We start from the raw sequence: 16,038 nt of genomic DNA on the forward strand, positions 1-16,038 counted from the left end.
GAAATAAGTTAGCATTTCTCTCTCTCTCTCTCTCTTTTTGTAATTTGAACAAGTTGTAATTATTTATAAATAATATTGAGTATTTTGTTAAATAGTAAAATTTAACAGTAAAAAGCATTGGCATCATATGACAACAACATGTGATAATGCAGCTATGGTATGTGCATTCATGAATTGAAACTGGCCTACATAGCAAAAAAGACACTAGGCTATGCATCTTCAAATGTTCGGCATGATGTGTAAATGAAATGGTAAAATAAAATCCCAGTTAAATTTAAATTCCAGGTTCTAACACTACAAAATGTGAGACAGCTTTTCGACCAGGAGAGGTCAATATTTATGAAAGGCACTGTACACACTAGAGATTTTTTCATTTACATAACGCCTTTCCTTTACACTATTACAAGCGCTATTAAATTAGTCACTCTTTTTTGTTTTTTGTTTTACAATTTTTTTTTATTTGGTAATTCCGGCCAGGTCGGGATGTAGCCTGTTTTGCATAGTTAGCTTATCTGGTGGGGAAAATCTGTCAACGACGTTCTGCCACGTCACGTGACTGAGGGACGCCCTACGCGGTGACGTCACGACAGAGGCCGGTTCTCTTGGGCTAAGTCGAGTGTAGTTCTTCACTTCCGCGTTTCTTCTGCTTTTAATTGCGAAAGGCTGAGGAAGCGGTAAAATGTCTCATCAGACCGGCATCCAAGGTAAACTCTTTCATCAGTTCTTATGAAAAAAGTTTCTGTTAGGAGCCGCTTCAAGCGACTTAATTCGCTGTATTGTGGGTTGTGGAGTATCCGCTGCTGCGCACGGGCGTCAGTTAACGTTTCATTGGGAGAGAGTGTTAAACACTAACCAGGACCAGATCCATGGACAGAGCAATCTCTGCCAAGTGTCATCCAAGTTTTATTGCTCATATATAGCCATGCAAATGAAAGATTGTTTGGTCGTCAGTGCAGCTGCATCAACAGCTCGTTTCCCCGAGCGGTCAAAGGTTTTTTTCTTTAATAATAATAATAATAATAATGATAATAATGCACTGGACTCTGGACTTCTTTAACTGCCTGGCATCCTTTTTAGGAAATCATATTATTGTTTATTTCTAGAATGGTCGCAGTCTTTTAGATAACAGGATATTACTTTTTAACTTTTTCTTTTCTTTCTTTTTTTTTATTTCATGAGGCACACTGACTGCAAAATCAAAAATCGTTTGTTTTTGGATGTTATGAACCACTAGAATGCAAAATCTGGGATACAAATGTATAAACAGTGGCCCTTCAGAGGTTTCTACTTTACTTCTTAACTCTATTATGTGTGTGAGAGAATTATCTAGAGGTGGACCGATAGTGGATTTGACTCATACAGGTAACTAAGCTGGGCAGTACCTGCCGATAACCGATTAATCAATTGATATTTTTTAAAATTGACACTGAATGAAAACATAACACTCAAAGTAAAATATATAGGGCTGCACCGAAATGAAAATTCTTGGCCGAAGCCGAATATAATGAATAACGGCCGAATACCGAACACGTTTTTCCGCGTTTTTTCCATTTATTATACCATTTTTTTCACTATTGCATAAATTAAATAGTCAAAATGTGCTTTTTACTATTTTGTCTTGCTTTTCAAAGAAAAAAATCAATTACAAAAACTACAATTTCAAAGTATTTATTTAACACTGAACATTTTTTTTCCATTCCAGCAGGCATAGGCTACCAACAAGGCACAATATAACTTTAAATAAATAAATGAGTAAAATAAAAATATTTTGATGTGGTCATCTTTGATCCCCCCTTGAATAGCCGGTGTTAGGCCTATAACTGACTGCTGAAAGAATGGAACACTCTGTAGCCTACAACAAAAAAGTGCATTAAAAAGTGCATTGACAAGAGTGCAGAAAATGGTTCTATTTGGTTCTATACGGCTGATTATATTGGGGATATATACCGCTCGCATCCCTGTACACCTCGCAGAGTATTATAGTGGATATAGTATAGTTAGATGTGTTGTTAATGTTATGTTCCCTTAAATAAATAGGTCTTTACCTGCTTCCGTACTCTACTCTCTTACGTCTCGCAACGTCACAGGATACTCCGGAACAGAAACAAAACAAACGCACGTGTCCACAGTAAACAATGTCACGGTTGTTAACATCCGAAGAGCATGCGCTCGTGCACGTAGCTTGTGCATGCGCGTGCCCCCTCATCGCTCCAAGCGCGCTGCCGGAAGTGGAGGTCGTGAAATTTGTGCGTCTCACTCTGGTTGCTAGGCTATTTGGTGCGTCATCAAACACGTCATTGTTCGGTCTAATTTATTCAGCCTTTTCACTTATTTGGCCGAACACCGAAAATGCTTTTTTTTTGCTGTTTTCGGCCGAATAATTTAGGTTGCCGAACATTTGGTGCATCCCTAAAAATATTGCTGAACTTTATTACAAAAATAAAAAGTCCTGACTGTACCAAGAAAATGTACTGTAGTTTTTAAAATTAAATAAATGTATAAATAGTTATATATATATAACTACACTACACTATATATACACTACACATATACACTCCAAATAACAAATAAAAATGGAGACATTCAAAATGAATAAAAAAAAAGACACTTCAAATAACACAACAAAATTTGCTAGTTTTTATTTTGCCTCTAGAGGCTGCTCTAATACTGTATAATGACAGCAGACCCTTCTCCATCTCTCCCACAACAGAGACAACCAGTAAAAACTGTTTGGATTTTGAAATCACTTATTGGTGCTGATTAATCGCCAAAAACGATCAATCAGTCAACTTATTGATCTCATTAATACTTTCTTATGTACAAGTGGTCAGATTGTTTTGTTGTTTTTGCTCTGTATCAACAGCCACAGCAGAGGTGAAGGAGATCTTCACCAAGGCACGGAATGGAGAGTACAGACTCATTAAGGTGGTCATTGAAAACGGTAGGTTTGAAGGCTGACTCTAAGCTCTGTGGTTTGGTTTGTGACTATTAGAATCCATATAAGGTGAAGAGAGATCTCCGTGTTGAGCCTACAGTTCTGCTGTGTTCTTCAGAACAGCTTGTGTTGGGAGGAACCAGAACTGCAGCGCAAAAATGGGAGCTGGAATGGGACAGTTACATCCTGCCTCTCTTGGAGGATGACATGCCTTCGTATGTCCTCTACAGGCTGGACAGCACCAATAATCAGGGCTATGAGTGGATCTTCCTAGCATGGTCCCCGGATCATTCTGCCGTGAGTATAACGTAGTGTAAATATAGTGTCCCCAGGAAGATACAGGACAAGATTTTATATGTTTAGTTAAACTTAACAAGCTGAAACACATTCATCTTTGAATGGAGTCCTCTCTGAGGAAAAAAACGGTTATGGTACACTTATCAGTACATAAGACACTGTTTTTGTTCCCTGAGGTACAGGTTAAATGTGTCCTCAAGGATTCATTATTGTGAACCAGGGCAAAATAGCTGCCTTTATGTTATTTATTTATTTATTTATTTATTTATTTACTTACTTACTTACCCCCTGTACATCCAAAATCTGTGCCATAAAAGCATTGTAGCTTGGCTAGAAACCTATACTTTGAAAGACCCATGTTGAATGTAAAATATACAGATGGAAAAAGCTATATAGTGTGTGTTGTTGAGTTTTTTGGTCACTACAGGTCCACTAGAACAGCTGCAATACACATTTGCCAGAGTTCTACAAGTCTCTCTGACTGTACTAACTATTCTTTCAAAAGATATTCCTTCAACTGGTGTTTTGATATTGATGATGATGATGGTGTTGAAGATCATTGTCTAGCATTGTCAACATCTCCTGTAGTTGTTCAACTGGGTTGAGATCTCATGACTGCGAAGGCCATAGCGTATTATTTACATAATTTTTATTATTAGCCCACGGCAGTAGGTAGCTGAGGCATTTTGTTTTCAGGTTGTTCATTTATCCATTTGTCGAATAAAATTGAATGTTTGTATGATTCATATGTATTTATAATTGTAACCAGAGGATGAGCTGATTAGATTTTGGAATTGATCCAATCAGGGCCTAGGTCACAGCAAGATCAAATGATTCATTGATGCATGTAGATGGGGCCATTGATCCTGGAACAAAACAGAACAAAAAGGTTTCATCATAAGATAAAGGTGATCAGTCAGAGTAACTTTGTATTGATTGACACTGATGCTTCCCTTTGAGTCAACCCAAACCATGCAAGCAAGAAACAAAAAACACAGCATAACAGGGCTGTTTTTTATTTTTTTATTTTGACACCCGTCTGTAGAAACAGGCTTTCCAAATATCAACAGTCATTCAGTGTATAATGATAACATTATTAAAAATAAGCTAAATATTTCACACATTTTTTAACATTAAAACAGTAAATTGTGTATATAAGAACATAACGCCCAACTACTCACTGGTTACATTAAAAATAGAAGTATAACTGCCTTGTGGATGTGGAGAGTTAGACATATAATTACAAATATATACTTATACAGATGCAGCAGGCTCCATGGTTTTTGTTGTGGGCAGTGTCTCGGGCTGGAAAAGTTTTCTCCTAAGAGTAGCTATTAAAGACCACACATGGTGCTTTGGCACCGTAGTAATTACAAATGAACTCCGCAGGCCTGAATTCTGTTTGAGAACCACTTCAGTTTCAACTCTTTGGCACGCAGTATTATCTATTAATAACTAAACATTACATTGCTCCAAAACTTTATGATGTAGCTGATAATGTTGAAGTATTATTCATATAGATGCGGGGTCAGACACAGAAAATAGATTGTTGTGATTTCATCCTGCTTTGCATAGAAAATTTGCAATTCTAATTTTTCTCCCGCCGGGTTTCAATAACCCAGTTGTATTTCACAGCCAGCAGGAAGATAGCAAGTTCCAAAAACCAAAAACACACATCACTGTGAAACTAAAACATTTCCTGCACATGCTTCAGTTAGTATATGTATTATATTTACATTTATTTTCAATTCAATTCAATTGTTTTTTTTGTACAGCGCATTTAACAATGGACATTGTCCCAAAGCAGCTTTACAGAAACATATAAATTCAGGATATAGATTCTAAATTCTTCTTCTTATTATTATTATTATTATTATTATAATATTACTTATTCTTCAACTAATTTTCGATTTGTTTTGCCCATTGTAATGGTGTTGTCAGGTTCGTCAGAAGATGCTGTATGCTGCTACTAGGGCCACACTGAAAAAGGAATTTGGTGGCAGCCACATAAAAGAGGAGCTCTTCGGCACAGTAAAGGTACTGTCTAAGGGAGGCAGATTGCGTCTGTGTAGTTATTATAAAACCTTTGAATTCACATGCATGAGGACATTTTACAATGTGAAACAAATTACACAATATCCCTGCTTAGCCACTATTGTGGATAGGAATGGGGACAGCAGTAATACAGATTAAAGTGGACATGCAGACAAAATGTTAAATATTCCCATTTCGGCTCTTGATGATATAAGGATCATGATTTTTTTTTTTTTGGCTTAGAATTGCTATTTATTAAATTCTCACTGCAGCAGAGCATGGTATTCTCCTAGCAGATGTTCGTGAATACAATTTGTTTACATTTTGAATTATTGATGTACTGCACATTTGTACTGGAGCAGCCTAAAGAGCAAAAAGACAACAGTAACTGCTATTGAGAACAAAATTTGAATTAAGATGCCAAGAGCGCAGTGTTCTCCCAAAGTCATAATTTCTTTCTATTCTATTGCTGATAGCAAATCATAAGTATCTTGTAGGTTATGTGTATCACGTCACTCGCCCCGTTCATTTTTTTTCATACGTTTATATGTTGTTTGCTTATTAATTGGGAATTTAATATCCCCTACATATTATTACATTTCTGTTTAGGAAAAATGAGTTCATTCTCACTACACTACACAAAAGTCAGTCATAGTTTAGCTTTCCAGGATTGTTTCTCCACTTCTTTTTTTTTTTTTTTTTTCATATCCTAACGATACTTTAGGTTATTATCATATGGTGCAATGCTAAAGGTCATTGAGGGGAGAATGAGGGAGCTCTTGAATCTAATTGCAGTGAGAAATTAATCAAGATCGTGATTTTAAAGTGATTTGTGACTACAGGTGTATTATATGTGTATATAATACAGTAATAACAGTTATGAAAACTCAACTAATCCAAAGTGTGAGCTCCATGTACTAATGTCATATTTCACTATGCAAGAGCAGTGCAAAGTGCAATTCATTTTAATCTTGACAGAGAGGCTAGTGCTCTATTATATGTCTTCATAGAGTGTCATATAAAATCAAAGATGAAGACATCAAGCAGCTACCTTTTACCTATTTAACTTTGATTGTCTGTAAATGCTCAATTAGTATGTAATTCCTTATGTTATTAGTAGTGTATTATTCCTTAATCTTATATAATATGTATGTATATATAATGTATATGAGAGAGAGAGACAGAGAGAGAGAGATTAAGGAATAATGCCACAAAGTATTGAGGCTGAATTGAGAGCAAGTGGAGGCCCTACCCAGTATAAGTATAGTGTTCCTAATAAAGTGCTTGTTGAGTGTGTGTGTGTGTGTGTGTATATAATGTGAGAACTTTGTGACTTTTATTTTATTTAGATTTGTATCCTCTAAGACTTTGGCATAATAAACAAGTTGTTATTGTTGCTTTTATAGTATGTTGTTGCTGATGATAATAATAAGAAGAGGAAAAAGAATACTAACAGCCCTGTCTCTGTGCAGGATGATGTATCACTAAACGGCTATAAAAGGTACTTGGCGTCCCAGGCTGCTCCACTCCCACTGACTGCTGCTGAGGAGGAACTGAGGCAAATCAAACTCAGTGAGGTACCGCTGCATGACAGCTAGTAAGACCTAGATGCACAGAACTTAATTTTGTCGGCCTAAAATAAATAAAGTCATCGCTTACAGTGTACTAATAGGCTCAAGTAAAATAAGCGCACCAATTATATTGATTCAACTTTATGATTTCTACAAGTTACAGACACACACGGGCTTTACTGAGTAAACGTTGTCCTTCAAAATGGTGGCTGGGAGCGAACATGTGACCATTGATTTTGCACTGCATGTTGAATAGATCGCTCGCTGGTTTAGATCTGGCCTTGATCATTGTTTTATTCTCTCAGCTGTGGATGGTCCCATCTGTCTCCATATCTCCCGTGCCTGCATGTTACAGCTATGGCAACCAGCGGTGATGCTCATACTCCTAGCACGTTTCAGTGTTGTGTTTCGCGTGCCTGAAAATACATGCAGGCAGAAATTATTGGCACCCCTGGTAAAGATGTGAAGGATTATGAAAAGGTTTATGAAAAAAAATATATATATATAAATTTATTTTTAACAAAACCATCATATCAGGTATTTTCACCAGTAGAAATATTATCAACAAATTGATTAAAAAAAATAATAATAAAAAAGTGTTTAGGAACTCTTGCAAGGTCATCCATGACTTCAGGTTTCAGCAGGGTATAAATCTGAGGTAACTATGGCCAAATTTCCTTAGTCATTTATTAACATGGGGAAGATTAGAGAATGCACATATGAAATGAGATAAGAGTGTGTTGGCCTTCATAAATCAGGCAATGGCTATATACTGTACAATCCCCTCGAACGGCAATGCCAATGCTTTTGTCTTTGCTTTTCACTGAAGACATGTGGGTTTGAGATCAAAAGATGAATATGAGACAATAGGAGTCTCAGCTTTCATTTCTTGATATATATAGTATCTCACAAAAGTGAGTACACCCCTCACATTATTGTAAATATTTGATTATATCTTTTCATGTGACAACACTGAAGAAATGAGACAGTGTAAAGTAGTGAGTCCCCTCAAAATAACTCAACACATAGCCCTTAATGTCTAAACCGCTGGCAACAAAAGTGAGTACACCCGTAAGTGAAAATGTCCAAATTGGGCCCAAACTGTCAATATTTTGTGTGGCTACCATTATTTTCCAGCACTGCCTTAACCCTCTTGGGCATGGAGTTCACCGGAGCTTCACAGGTTGCCACTGGAGTCCCCTTCCACTCCTCCATGACATCACGGAGCTGGTGGATGTTAGAGACCTTGTGCTCCTCCACCTTCCGTTTGAGGATGCCCCACCGATGCTCAATAGGGTTTAGTCCATCACCTTCACCCTCAGCTTCTTTAGCAAGGCAGTGGTCTTCTTGGAGGTGTGTTTGGGGTCGTTATCCTGCTGGAATACTGCACTGCGGCCCAGTCTCCGAAGGAAGGGGATTATGCTCTGCTTCAGTTTGTCACAGTACATGTTGGCATTCATGGTTCCCTCAATGAACCGTAGCTCCCCAGTGCCTGCAGCACTCATGCAGCCCCAGAGCATGACACTCCCACCACCATGCTTGACTGTAGGTAAGACACACTTGCCTTTGTACTCCTCACCTGGTTGCCGCCACACACGCTTGACACCATCTGAACCAAATAAGTTTATCTTGGTCTCCTCAGACCACAGGACATGGTTCCAGTAATCCATGTTCTTAGTCTGCTTGTCTTCAGCAAACTGTTTGTGGACTTTCTTGTGTATCATCTTTAGAAGAGGCTTCCTTCTGGGACGACAGCCATACAGACCAATTTGATGCAGTGTGCGGCGTATGGTCTGAGCACTGACAAGCTGACCCCCCACCCCTTCAACCTCTGCAGCAATGCTGGCAGCACTCATACGTCTATTTCCCAAACACAACCTCTGGATATGACGCTGAGCACGTGCACTCAACTTCTTTGGTCGACCATGGCGAGGCCTGTTCTGAGTGGAACCTGTCCTGTTAAACCGCTGTATGGTCTTGGCCCCCGTGCTGCAGCTCAGTGTCAGGGTCTTGGCAATCTTCTTATAGCCTAGGCCATCTTTACGTAGAGCAAGAATTCTTTTTTTCAGATCCTCAGAGAGTTCTTTACCATGAGGTGTCATGTTGAACTTCCCGTGACCAGTATGAGGGAGTGTGAGAGCGATGACACCAAATTTAACACACCTGCTCCCCATTCACACCTGAGACCTTATAACACTAACAGGTCACATGACACCGGGGAGGGAAAATGGCTAATTGGGCCCAGTTTGGACATTTTCACTTAGGGGTGTACTCACTTTTGTTGCCAGCAGTTTAGACATTAATGGCTGTGTGTTGAGTTATTTTGAGGGGACAGCAAATTTACACTGTTACACGAGCTGTACACTCACTACTTTACATTGTAGCAAAGTGTCATTTCTTCAGTGTTGTCACATGAAAAGATATAATCAAATATTTACAAAAATGTGAGGGGTGTACTCACTTTTGGGAGATACTGTACATCTAGTTTTGTTAAAGACTTAGAACATGGCAACATTTTGTTTGAACCCATCCATTTTTAAGGTGATCAAAAATACTGGAGCATGTGACTGATATGTTGCCAAGGTGTGCCCTGTTAGATATATTGTTTAAACAATTAATAACACTGAATGTCTACTGATGGTTTGAGCCATGGACATGCACAAGCATTGTGTATAGCGAGTACAACAATTTGGAATGTCCTGAAAAAGAAAGAAACCCCTGGTCTACTAACAACCAGACATCGAACAGGTTGACCAAGGAAAACAGCAGTTGATGACAGAAACATTGTTTACCATGGATGCCAGTAATTCTGGAACTGACTGTAGATGCTCTCTTGTTCGCACCAACTCCTGGAGCCAAATTCGGAGCATGCAGCACATAACGTACATGCTGACAAATAAAAATACAGCTTGTCTTCATTAAGTGACCATGTTAGATGGACAGCCTTAACAGGCAGCCATTTTCAAAACATTATATTGAGATTCACAGGGCAGATCTCAGTGCAGTAAGCTATATTTGGGGCAGAGTAAGGCCACTTTTACTAAGTAGATGGACATAAAAGCAGTTCCATCTCCTGCAGCCTCTGTAAAATGTATGTTGTGTGTATGGTAGAGACGAATACTTTATTCAGGATGAATAGATAATGTGTTCTAAACAAATACAGATGGAGGCATTGTGTAGTGAATGGAGGAATTTGCGGAAGCACTTGTCATTATATAAACTGTTCCCTACATGTGTTTGGAATAGGAGCAGATTTTGATGTTGAAATTGTACTCAAAATTTATACCAGCACAACTGTAGTCAGCGTGATCATCATTAATTGTGTGTGCGTGTGTGCATGCATGCGTATGTGTGTGTGTTGTATGCTCTTACAGGTGCAGACAGACATCCACTTGGACACAAAGCAGCAGACTTTGCAGGGCATAGCTTTCCCCATGCAAAGAGATGCCATTGAGGCCTTGGAGCAATTCAGAGACAAAAGGATTAACTATGTTCAGCTCGTAAGCAACTCCTACTTATTACACAAATGTACCACTGTCGTATATCTACCTATATAATGACTTTCACTTTAACTGAGCATTTGAGAATGTAATTTGATCATTTGCTTTGAGATGCTGACAAACTCAACACATGAACATATCAGTGTTGTCAGAAGTGTTTTCTGTTGCATGCTAATGTCTCCAGGTGTCATCGATGCCCAACACTGACCTCTAGTGAATTCTTACAGTAATTTCTTGTGAGGGTGATTAACTTTAAGCACAACCTTTTACTACAGTTGCAATCAAAATTATCCAACTCCCATTGCAAATCAGGTTTATTGTCAAAATTGACAAACTTTCAGCTGTTTGCAATGAACAAATCAAACAAAAGCAAATGCTTCTAGTGGTTTCCCCAAATTCAATTGAAAATGCAACTAAGAATGATTTCTCCAGTTTCAGAATTATTCAACCCCTTCATGGAAAGCATCTTTAGTCCTTAGTAAAGCACTATTTTGCTGTTATGACCTGCTGCAAACGAGATGCATAGCCAGACACCAGCTACTGGCAGCGTTCCTGAGGAACCTTAGCACATTCCTCATGAGCAATGGCTTCCGGTTCAGTAATATTCTTGGGTTTGCGTGCTGTCCCACCAGAGATTTTCTGTGTGGTTCTTAGAGCACCCTTTTGCTGTTATGACCTGATGCAAATGAGATGCAAAGCTTCTGGTAATGTTCCTGAGGAATCTTAACCCATTCCTCATGAGCAATGGCCTCCAGTTCAGTAATATTCTCAGAAATCTGGTTGCAGCCATTGATAGCTTCCCTTTTCTGTCCTGTCCAATAATTTCAGGAATTTTCTGCCCCTAGCCCGTTCAGGTATTTCATGTGTTCCAGCTCAAGCACACCTGGTGCAACTAATGAAGCTCTTGATTAGAAAAAGCACCTATTTTGCATATTTTTGTTGTTGTGAGGGATTGTATTCAGGGGTTTGATTAATTTTGAAACTGGAGAAGTCATTAGAAGTTGCATTTTCAGTTGAATTTGGGGAAACCACTTGAAGCATTTGTTGTGTTGAACTATTCCAATTGCTTTTGTTTGATTTGTTCATTGCAAACAGCTGAAATTCTGTAAATTTTGACAATAAACCTGATTTGCAATAGGGGTTGAATCATTTTGATTGCAACTGTATAGTGTATATTATAATTTGCATTTGCTTGGTACAGGAAATTGATTTTCCAAAAGAGTGCATCAAGTTAACCAACACAGCTCCGACAGAGTTACGTGACCTGCCTAAACGAATCCCTAAAGATGCTGCACGGTACCACTTCTTCCTCTACAAACACTCACATGAAGGAGACTACCTCGAGTCCACAGGTAAGACATTTGCTCTTCATTTACAAATATACTCAGTAAAAAAACAAATGTCCCTTTTTCAGGAGACTGTATTTTAAAGGTAATTTTGTAAAATCCAAATAAGCTTTACAGATCTTTATTGAAAAAGGTTTAAACAATGTTTTTTCATGCTTGTTCAATGAACTGTAAAGAATATTGCACATGCAACTATGGAACAGTCCTTAAGATACGAACAGTGTACAGGTGGTAGGCAATTAAGGTCACAGTTACAATAACTTAGGACACTAAAGAGACCTTTCTACTGACTCTGAAAAACACCAGAAGAAAATGCCTAGGGTTCCTGCTCACCTGCGTGAACATGCCATAGACCTGCAGATGTGTCCAGAGCAATAAACTGTAATGTCTGTAATGTAAGACGCCTAAGACAGTGCTACAGGGAGACAGGAAGGACGGCTGATCATCGTTGCAGTGGCAAACTACGTGTAACCGTGTGTCCCCCCAGACGTGATCGAGAACTTGCAAATGCCTTGGTGGAAGAGTGGAGTAACATCTCACAGCAAGATCTGACCAATCAGATCAGAATCTTGTTCAGTTCATGTCTCAGTTGTTGAATGTTTTTATGATAAAAACAAATATTTACAAAATAAGAAATTTGCTCGAAATAAAATATATGAAATTTATACAGAATTTATATATATATATATATATATATATATATATATATATATATATATATATATATATATATATATATTTGCTGAGTATGTATGTATACATACTCAGCAGGGGAAGTGGCTTGGCAGTTTAGGCTCTGGGTTACTGATCAGAAGGTCGGGGGTTCAGGCACCCAGCACCGCCAAGCTGCCACTGTTGGGCCCTTGAGCAAGGCCCTTAACCCTCTCTGCTCCAGGGGCGCCGTATCATGGCTAACGCTGCTCTCTAACCCCAACCTCCTAACATTCTGGGATACGCAAAAAAGAAGAATAAGTTAATTCTGCCAGCTTCACACAGAATTCGACAGTCATGAACCAGTGTTGAACTTGCAAGCATCTGAAATAGCTAGCATGTCCTAGTCATAGGAAATACTTAAAGGCATGCAGCTCTAGGAGGTCTGTGCCTCCCTACCCCCCCTCCCTCTACCCCCCAACAACAACTATTAAGACAACATTTTCCTAATTTTCTAAGGCCAATGTGTGATTCTGTGATAATGGTCTTGAGATATGTTCTGTAAAATTAGGAACTTGTGATTATCAGGGAGAACATGTTAATTATGTTTTGAATAATACCGTTTTCTAATACTGTTTTTATGTGTAGTGTTTTTTTTTGTGTTAGTTTTTCCCCACTCTGTAATTAATGACATTCTTTAATGCCAGTCATGCATTGTGCATTTTTGCAGTGTTTATATACTCGATGCCTGGTTACAAATGCAGCATTCGGGAGAGGATGTTGTACTCCAGCTGCAAAAACCCCCTCATAGACACTGTGGAAAACAAACTGCAGATTGACATTGCTAAAAAGGTAAAGACATGGCATGCACAAGCAATTTTAAAAATACACCTTGGGTATTGTCTATTTCAAAACCATTTCTACATTTCTATAGTTGGAGATTGATAATGGTGATGAACTCACCAGTGACTACATGTATGAAGAAGTGCACCCAAAGCAGCATGCGCACAAACAAGCCTTCGCCAAACCCAAGGGTCCCACTGGGAAGAGGGGGGGCCGCAGAATCACGCGTGCTCCGGGGGATGCAGGGGATGATGATTAACACTGCTTAGCAATGGTCCAGCTTGTATGATGAACCTTTTTAGAACTCCTACTCTACCTTAAATCCGTTAACTCGTGTCTCCATAGAATTGTGTATCTATGCACAAAGGAAAACACTACACTAGGATATAGCCTGAATGAGCATCTCGTTCAGGGTTCTGTGAAATTAATGATTACACACTACATGTACTTACACTGCTTATTATGGAAATTGATTCACTTCTCAAACACATTTTAAACACATTTTAGCATTAATGATGTTTAAAAGCAGGTGCTAATTTCAGAGTTGAGATGTTATTTACAAAGCATTTAGTAGAAAGGTGCAGACATGCTTTGTGTATATGGGCCTCTGGTTTTATGCCTGTTTCTGACATTCTATGCCTGTTAACATTCTAACTGAGAGTGATAAACTCTCTTTAACTATTGAGTACAATTCGTATTTGAGTAACTTGTCATTCCAGGCCAAACAGTTAGATCTGTTTTCTCATTTCCTCAGATCAGTGTGTTTGCTCCCAAGCAACCGAAATAATGCCCTGAAGCATTTAATCAAGTTAATCAATAATGTCCTGACATCTAGGCTGAGTAGCCCTCTTCCACTGAAGTCATGTTATTTTAATGAAGGAGTTTAATGAAGTGCCACACATGATGAAGAATTTAATTATTTTATAAGTGTAGGTATATAAATAACAGAAAAAAAATTTATAATGTAAAGTTGTTTGATAACACAAAAAGGGAATTTTCTGATAAGAAATCTTGTTGAAATTCTATTTTTCTAAGCCTCAACGTTTGGTAATGTCCAGATCATGTTGTTTAACCTCTTCAATCAGGTGTCATTTGTCTTAGCAGCCCTCCTTTTTGTCTAATATAATGTTTCAAATACACTCCATGACATTTATGTCCACATTATATATACATTGACTTTATTCAGCATTTCTATGAAGATCTATGACTTTTAAAACATCTTCTAAATGAAGGGAATACAGAACAGGAATCCATCTACTGAATAGACAAACCACTATTATTCTTGTACTAGTGTGTTAATGAAGTAAATACAGTCTGGTACATTTTGTCACGTCTCAAATGTTTTTTAACAAATGAATTTTATGACATAGGAAGATTAAAATATTTATATGATATCCCTCAATCTTTTTGTTTCGGTTGCACAAATTGTGTGAATGGAGGTTTGACAGGCAAATTTGGGGAACAATAGGCATATTTCTGTCTTTTTTGTCATACTCTTGACATGCTTTGACTAGTCTGAGTAGGAATGTTAAACTCCGTGTGATATTAATGTAGTGAGGCACAAAAGAACATGGTCGTGTGTCTTGACATCTTCCCTGATGAATACCATTGAAACATAACTACCACTTTCTTAAGATCATTACCAAACAGTCTGGAGAGCATTTTTTCCACATTCTTGCCTCACTTTGTACACATTGGCAACAAAAAAATGCATTCAAAAACATGACCATTATTTATAAACAGGAACATTATTTCAATTATTATGTTAGTCTAGCCAATATACCTACTGGAATGTGTTTGGGAGCTGGTAGGACACCCATGCATACATGTGGAAAGATGAGAAACTCCAAACACTCAAGCTCAGGATTGAACCAGGGACCCTAGAGCTGTGAGGTGGCAAGGCTACCTGCTGTGCAAAAGCACTGCTCAATTTGTATACATATACAGGCCGTCCACTAATATTGGCACCCTGGGTAAATATGAGCAAAGAAAAATTGTCTTTATTGTTTAACCTTTTGATATTTTGTTCAAAAAATTCACAAAAATACTCTGCTCTCATGGATATCAAACAATTGCAAACAAAACACGAGTTTATCCAATATATAATTTTACATATATATATATATATAGAGAGAGAGAGAGAAATGCACCGATGTATCAGCCGATAAAGGCAATTTTTCACGCCATCGGTCGTTTAAAAACATCCAATGTTCAGGGCCGATTATATTCTGTCAATCAAAAGAGGGCGGGAAAACACATAGATATCGTGCCGTTTGTAAAGAAGATGTCTCTTGTGTGGAATGATGAGAAAACTGCAATTTGTAAGCTCTGTAATCTCTGCACCGCTAAAATTTTACACCAGAAGTGAGCAGCAGTGAGGCGGAAGTTTTGGTGATGAGTCAAATTTTTTGTTTTTTTGTTTTTTGCCACGCTGATTTAAAGGACCAGTACAACATTGAAAGATTTAAATGAAGATGAGTTGATATAAAAGTATATATTGCACAGAAAAAATATATTTGTAGAGTAGTGTATTTCATATCCAGTTAATATATATAAAAAGTTTATATTATATATGACCAGTTTGATGTCAATGATATAGAAATGCTTGTGTTTGTGGCGAGTGAATGTGAGACTAACAGGAGGATTTTTACAATTCAGTCAATTCGGTCAAATCTTACTTTAATCATCAGAATATAGTTTGTGTTCATGTAAAGTAATGTGTTTTCTGTTTATGAGACCAGTTACTGTGAAACAACTTGGTGAAATGGAGAGAATAAAGTTTTTATTTGCATTCCCTTTAGAATTATGGAATGAATTATTATTCATTTAAAAGAAGGCATAAAAGGCAGAACTATCGCTAT

At 37.9% G+C, this 16,038-nt stretch overlaps 1 protein-coding gene across 1 annotated transcript; it reads left to right on the plus strand.

Annotated features, from left to right (window-relative positions):
* Window positions 1-558: 558 nt before the first annotated feature.
* LOC108280122 (twinfilin-1) lies at window positions 559-14,579 on the plus strand. Its single transcript, XM_017494881.3, has 9 exons — window positions 559-704; window positions 2,864-2,941; window positions 3,054-3,232; window positions 5,174-5,269; window positions 6,739-6,843; window positions 10,212-10,337; window positions 11,539-11,689; window positions 13,065-13,186; window positions 13,269-14,579. Exons 1-9 carry the CDS (start codon window positions 680-682, stop codon window positions 13,434-13,436), a joined length of 1,050 nt encoding a protein of 349 aa, XP_017350370.1. The 5' UTR covers window positions 559-679; the 3' UTR covers window positions 13,437-14,579.
* The last annotated feature ends 1,459 nt before the right edge of the window (window positions 14,580-16,038 follow it).

This window comes from Ictalurus punctatus, chromosome 19, assembly GCF_001660625.3.
Source record: "Ictalurus punctatus breed USDA103 chromosome 19, Coco_2.0, whole genome shotgun sequence".
Classification (NCBI taxonomy): Eukaryota; Metazoa; Chordata; class Actinopteri; order Siluriformes; family Ictaluridae; genus Ictalurus; species Ictalurus punctatus.

Bases quoted from the DNA above. Each gene is read 5' to 3' on its own strand.
- LOC108280122 (XM_017494881.3), top strand. From the start codon at position 680: ATGTCTCATCAGACCGGCATCCAAG. The intron at 5,270-6,738 runs GTACTGTCTAAG...GTCTCTGTGCAG, and splicing joins AGCTCTTCGGCACAGTAAAG to GATGATGTATCACTAAACGG. The intron at 13,187-13,268 runs GTAAAGACATGG...ACATTTCTATAG, and splicing joins AGATTGACATTGCTAAAAAG to TTGGAGATTGATAATGGTGA.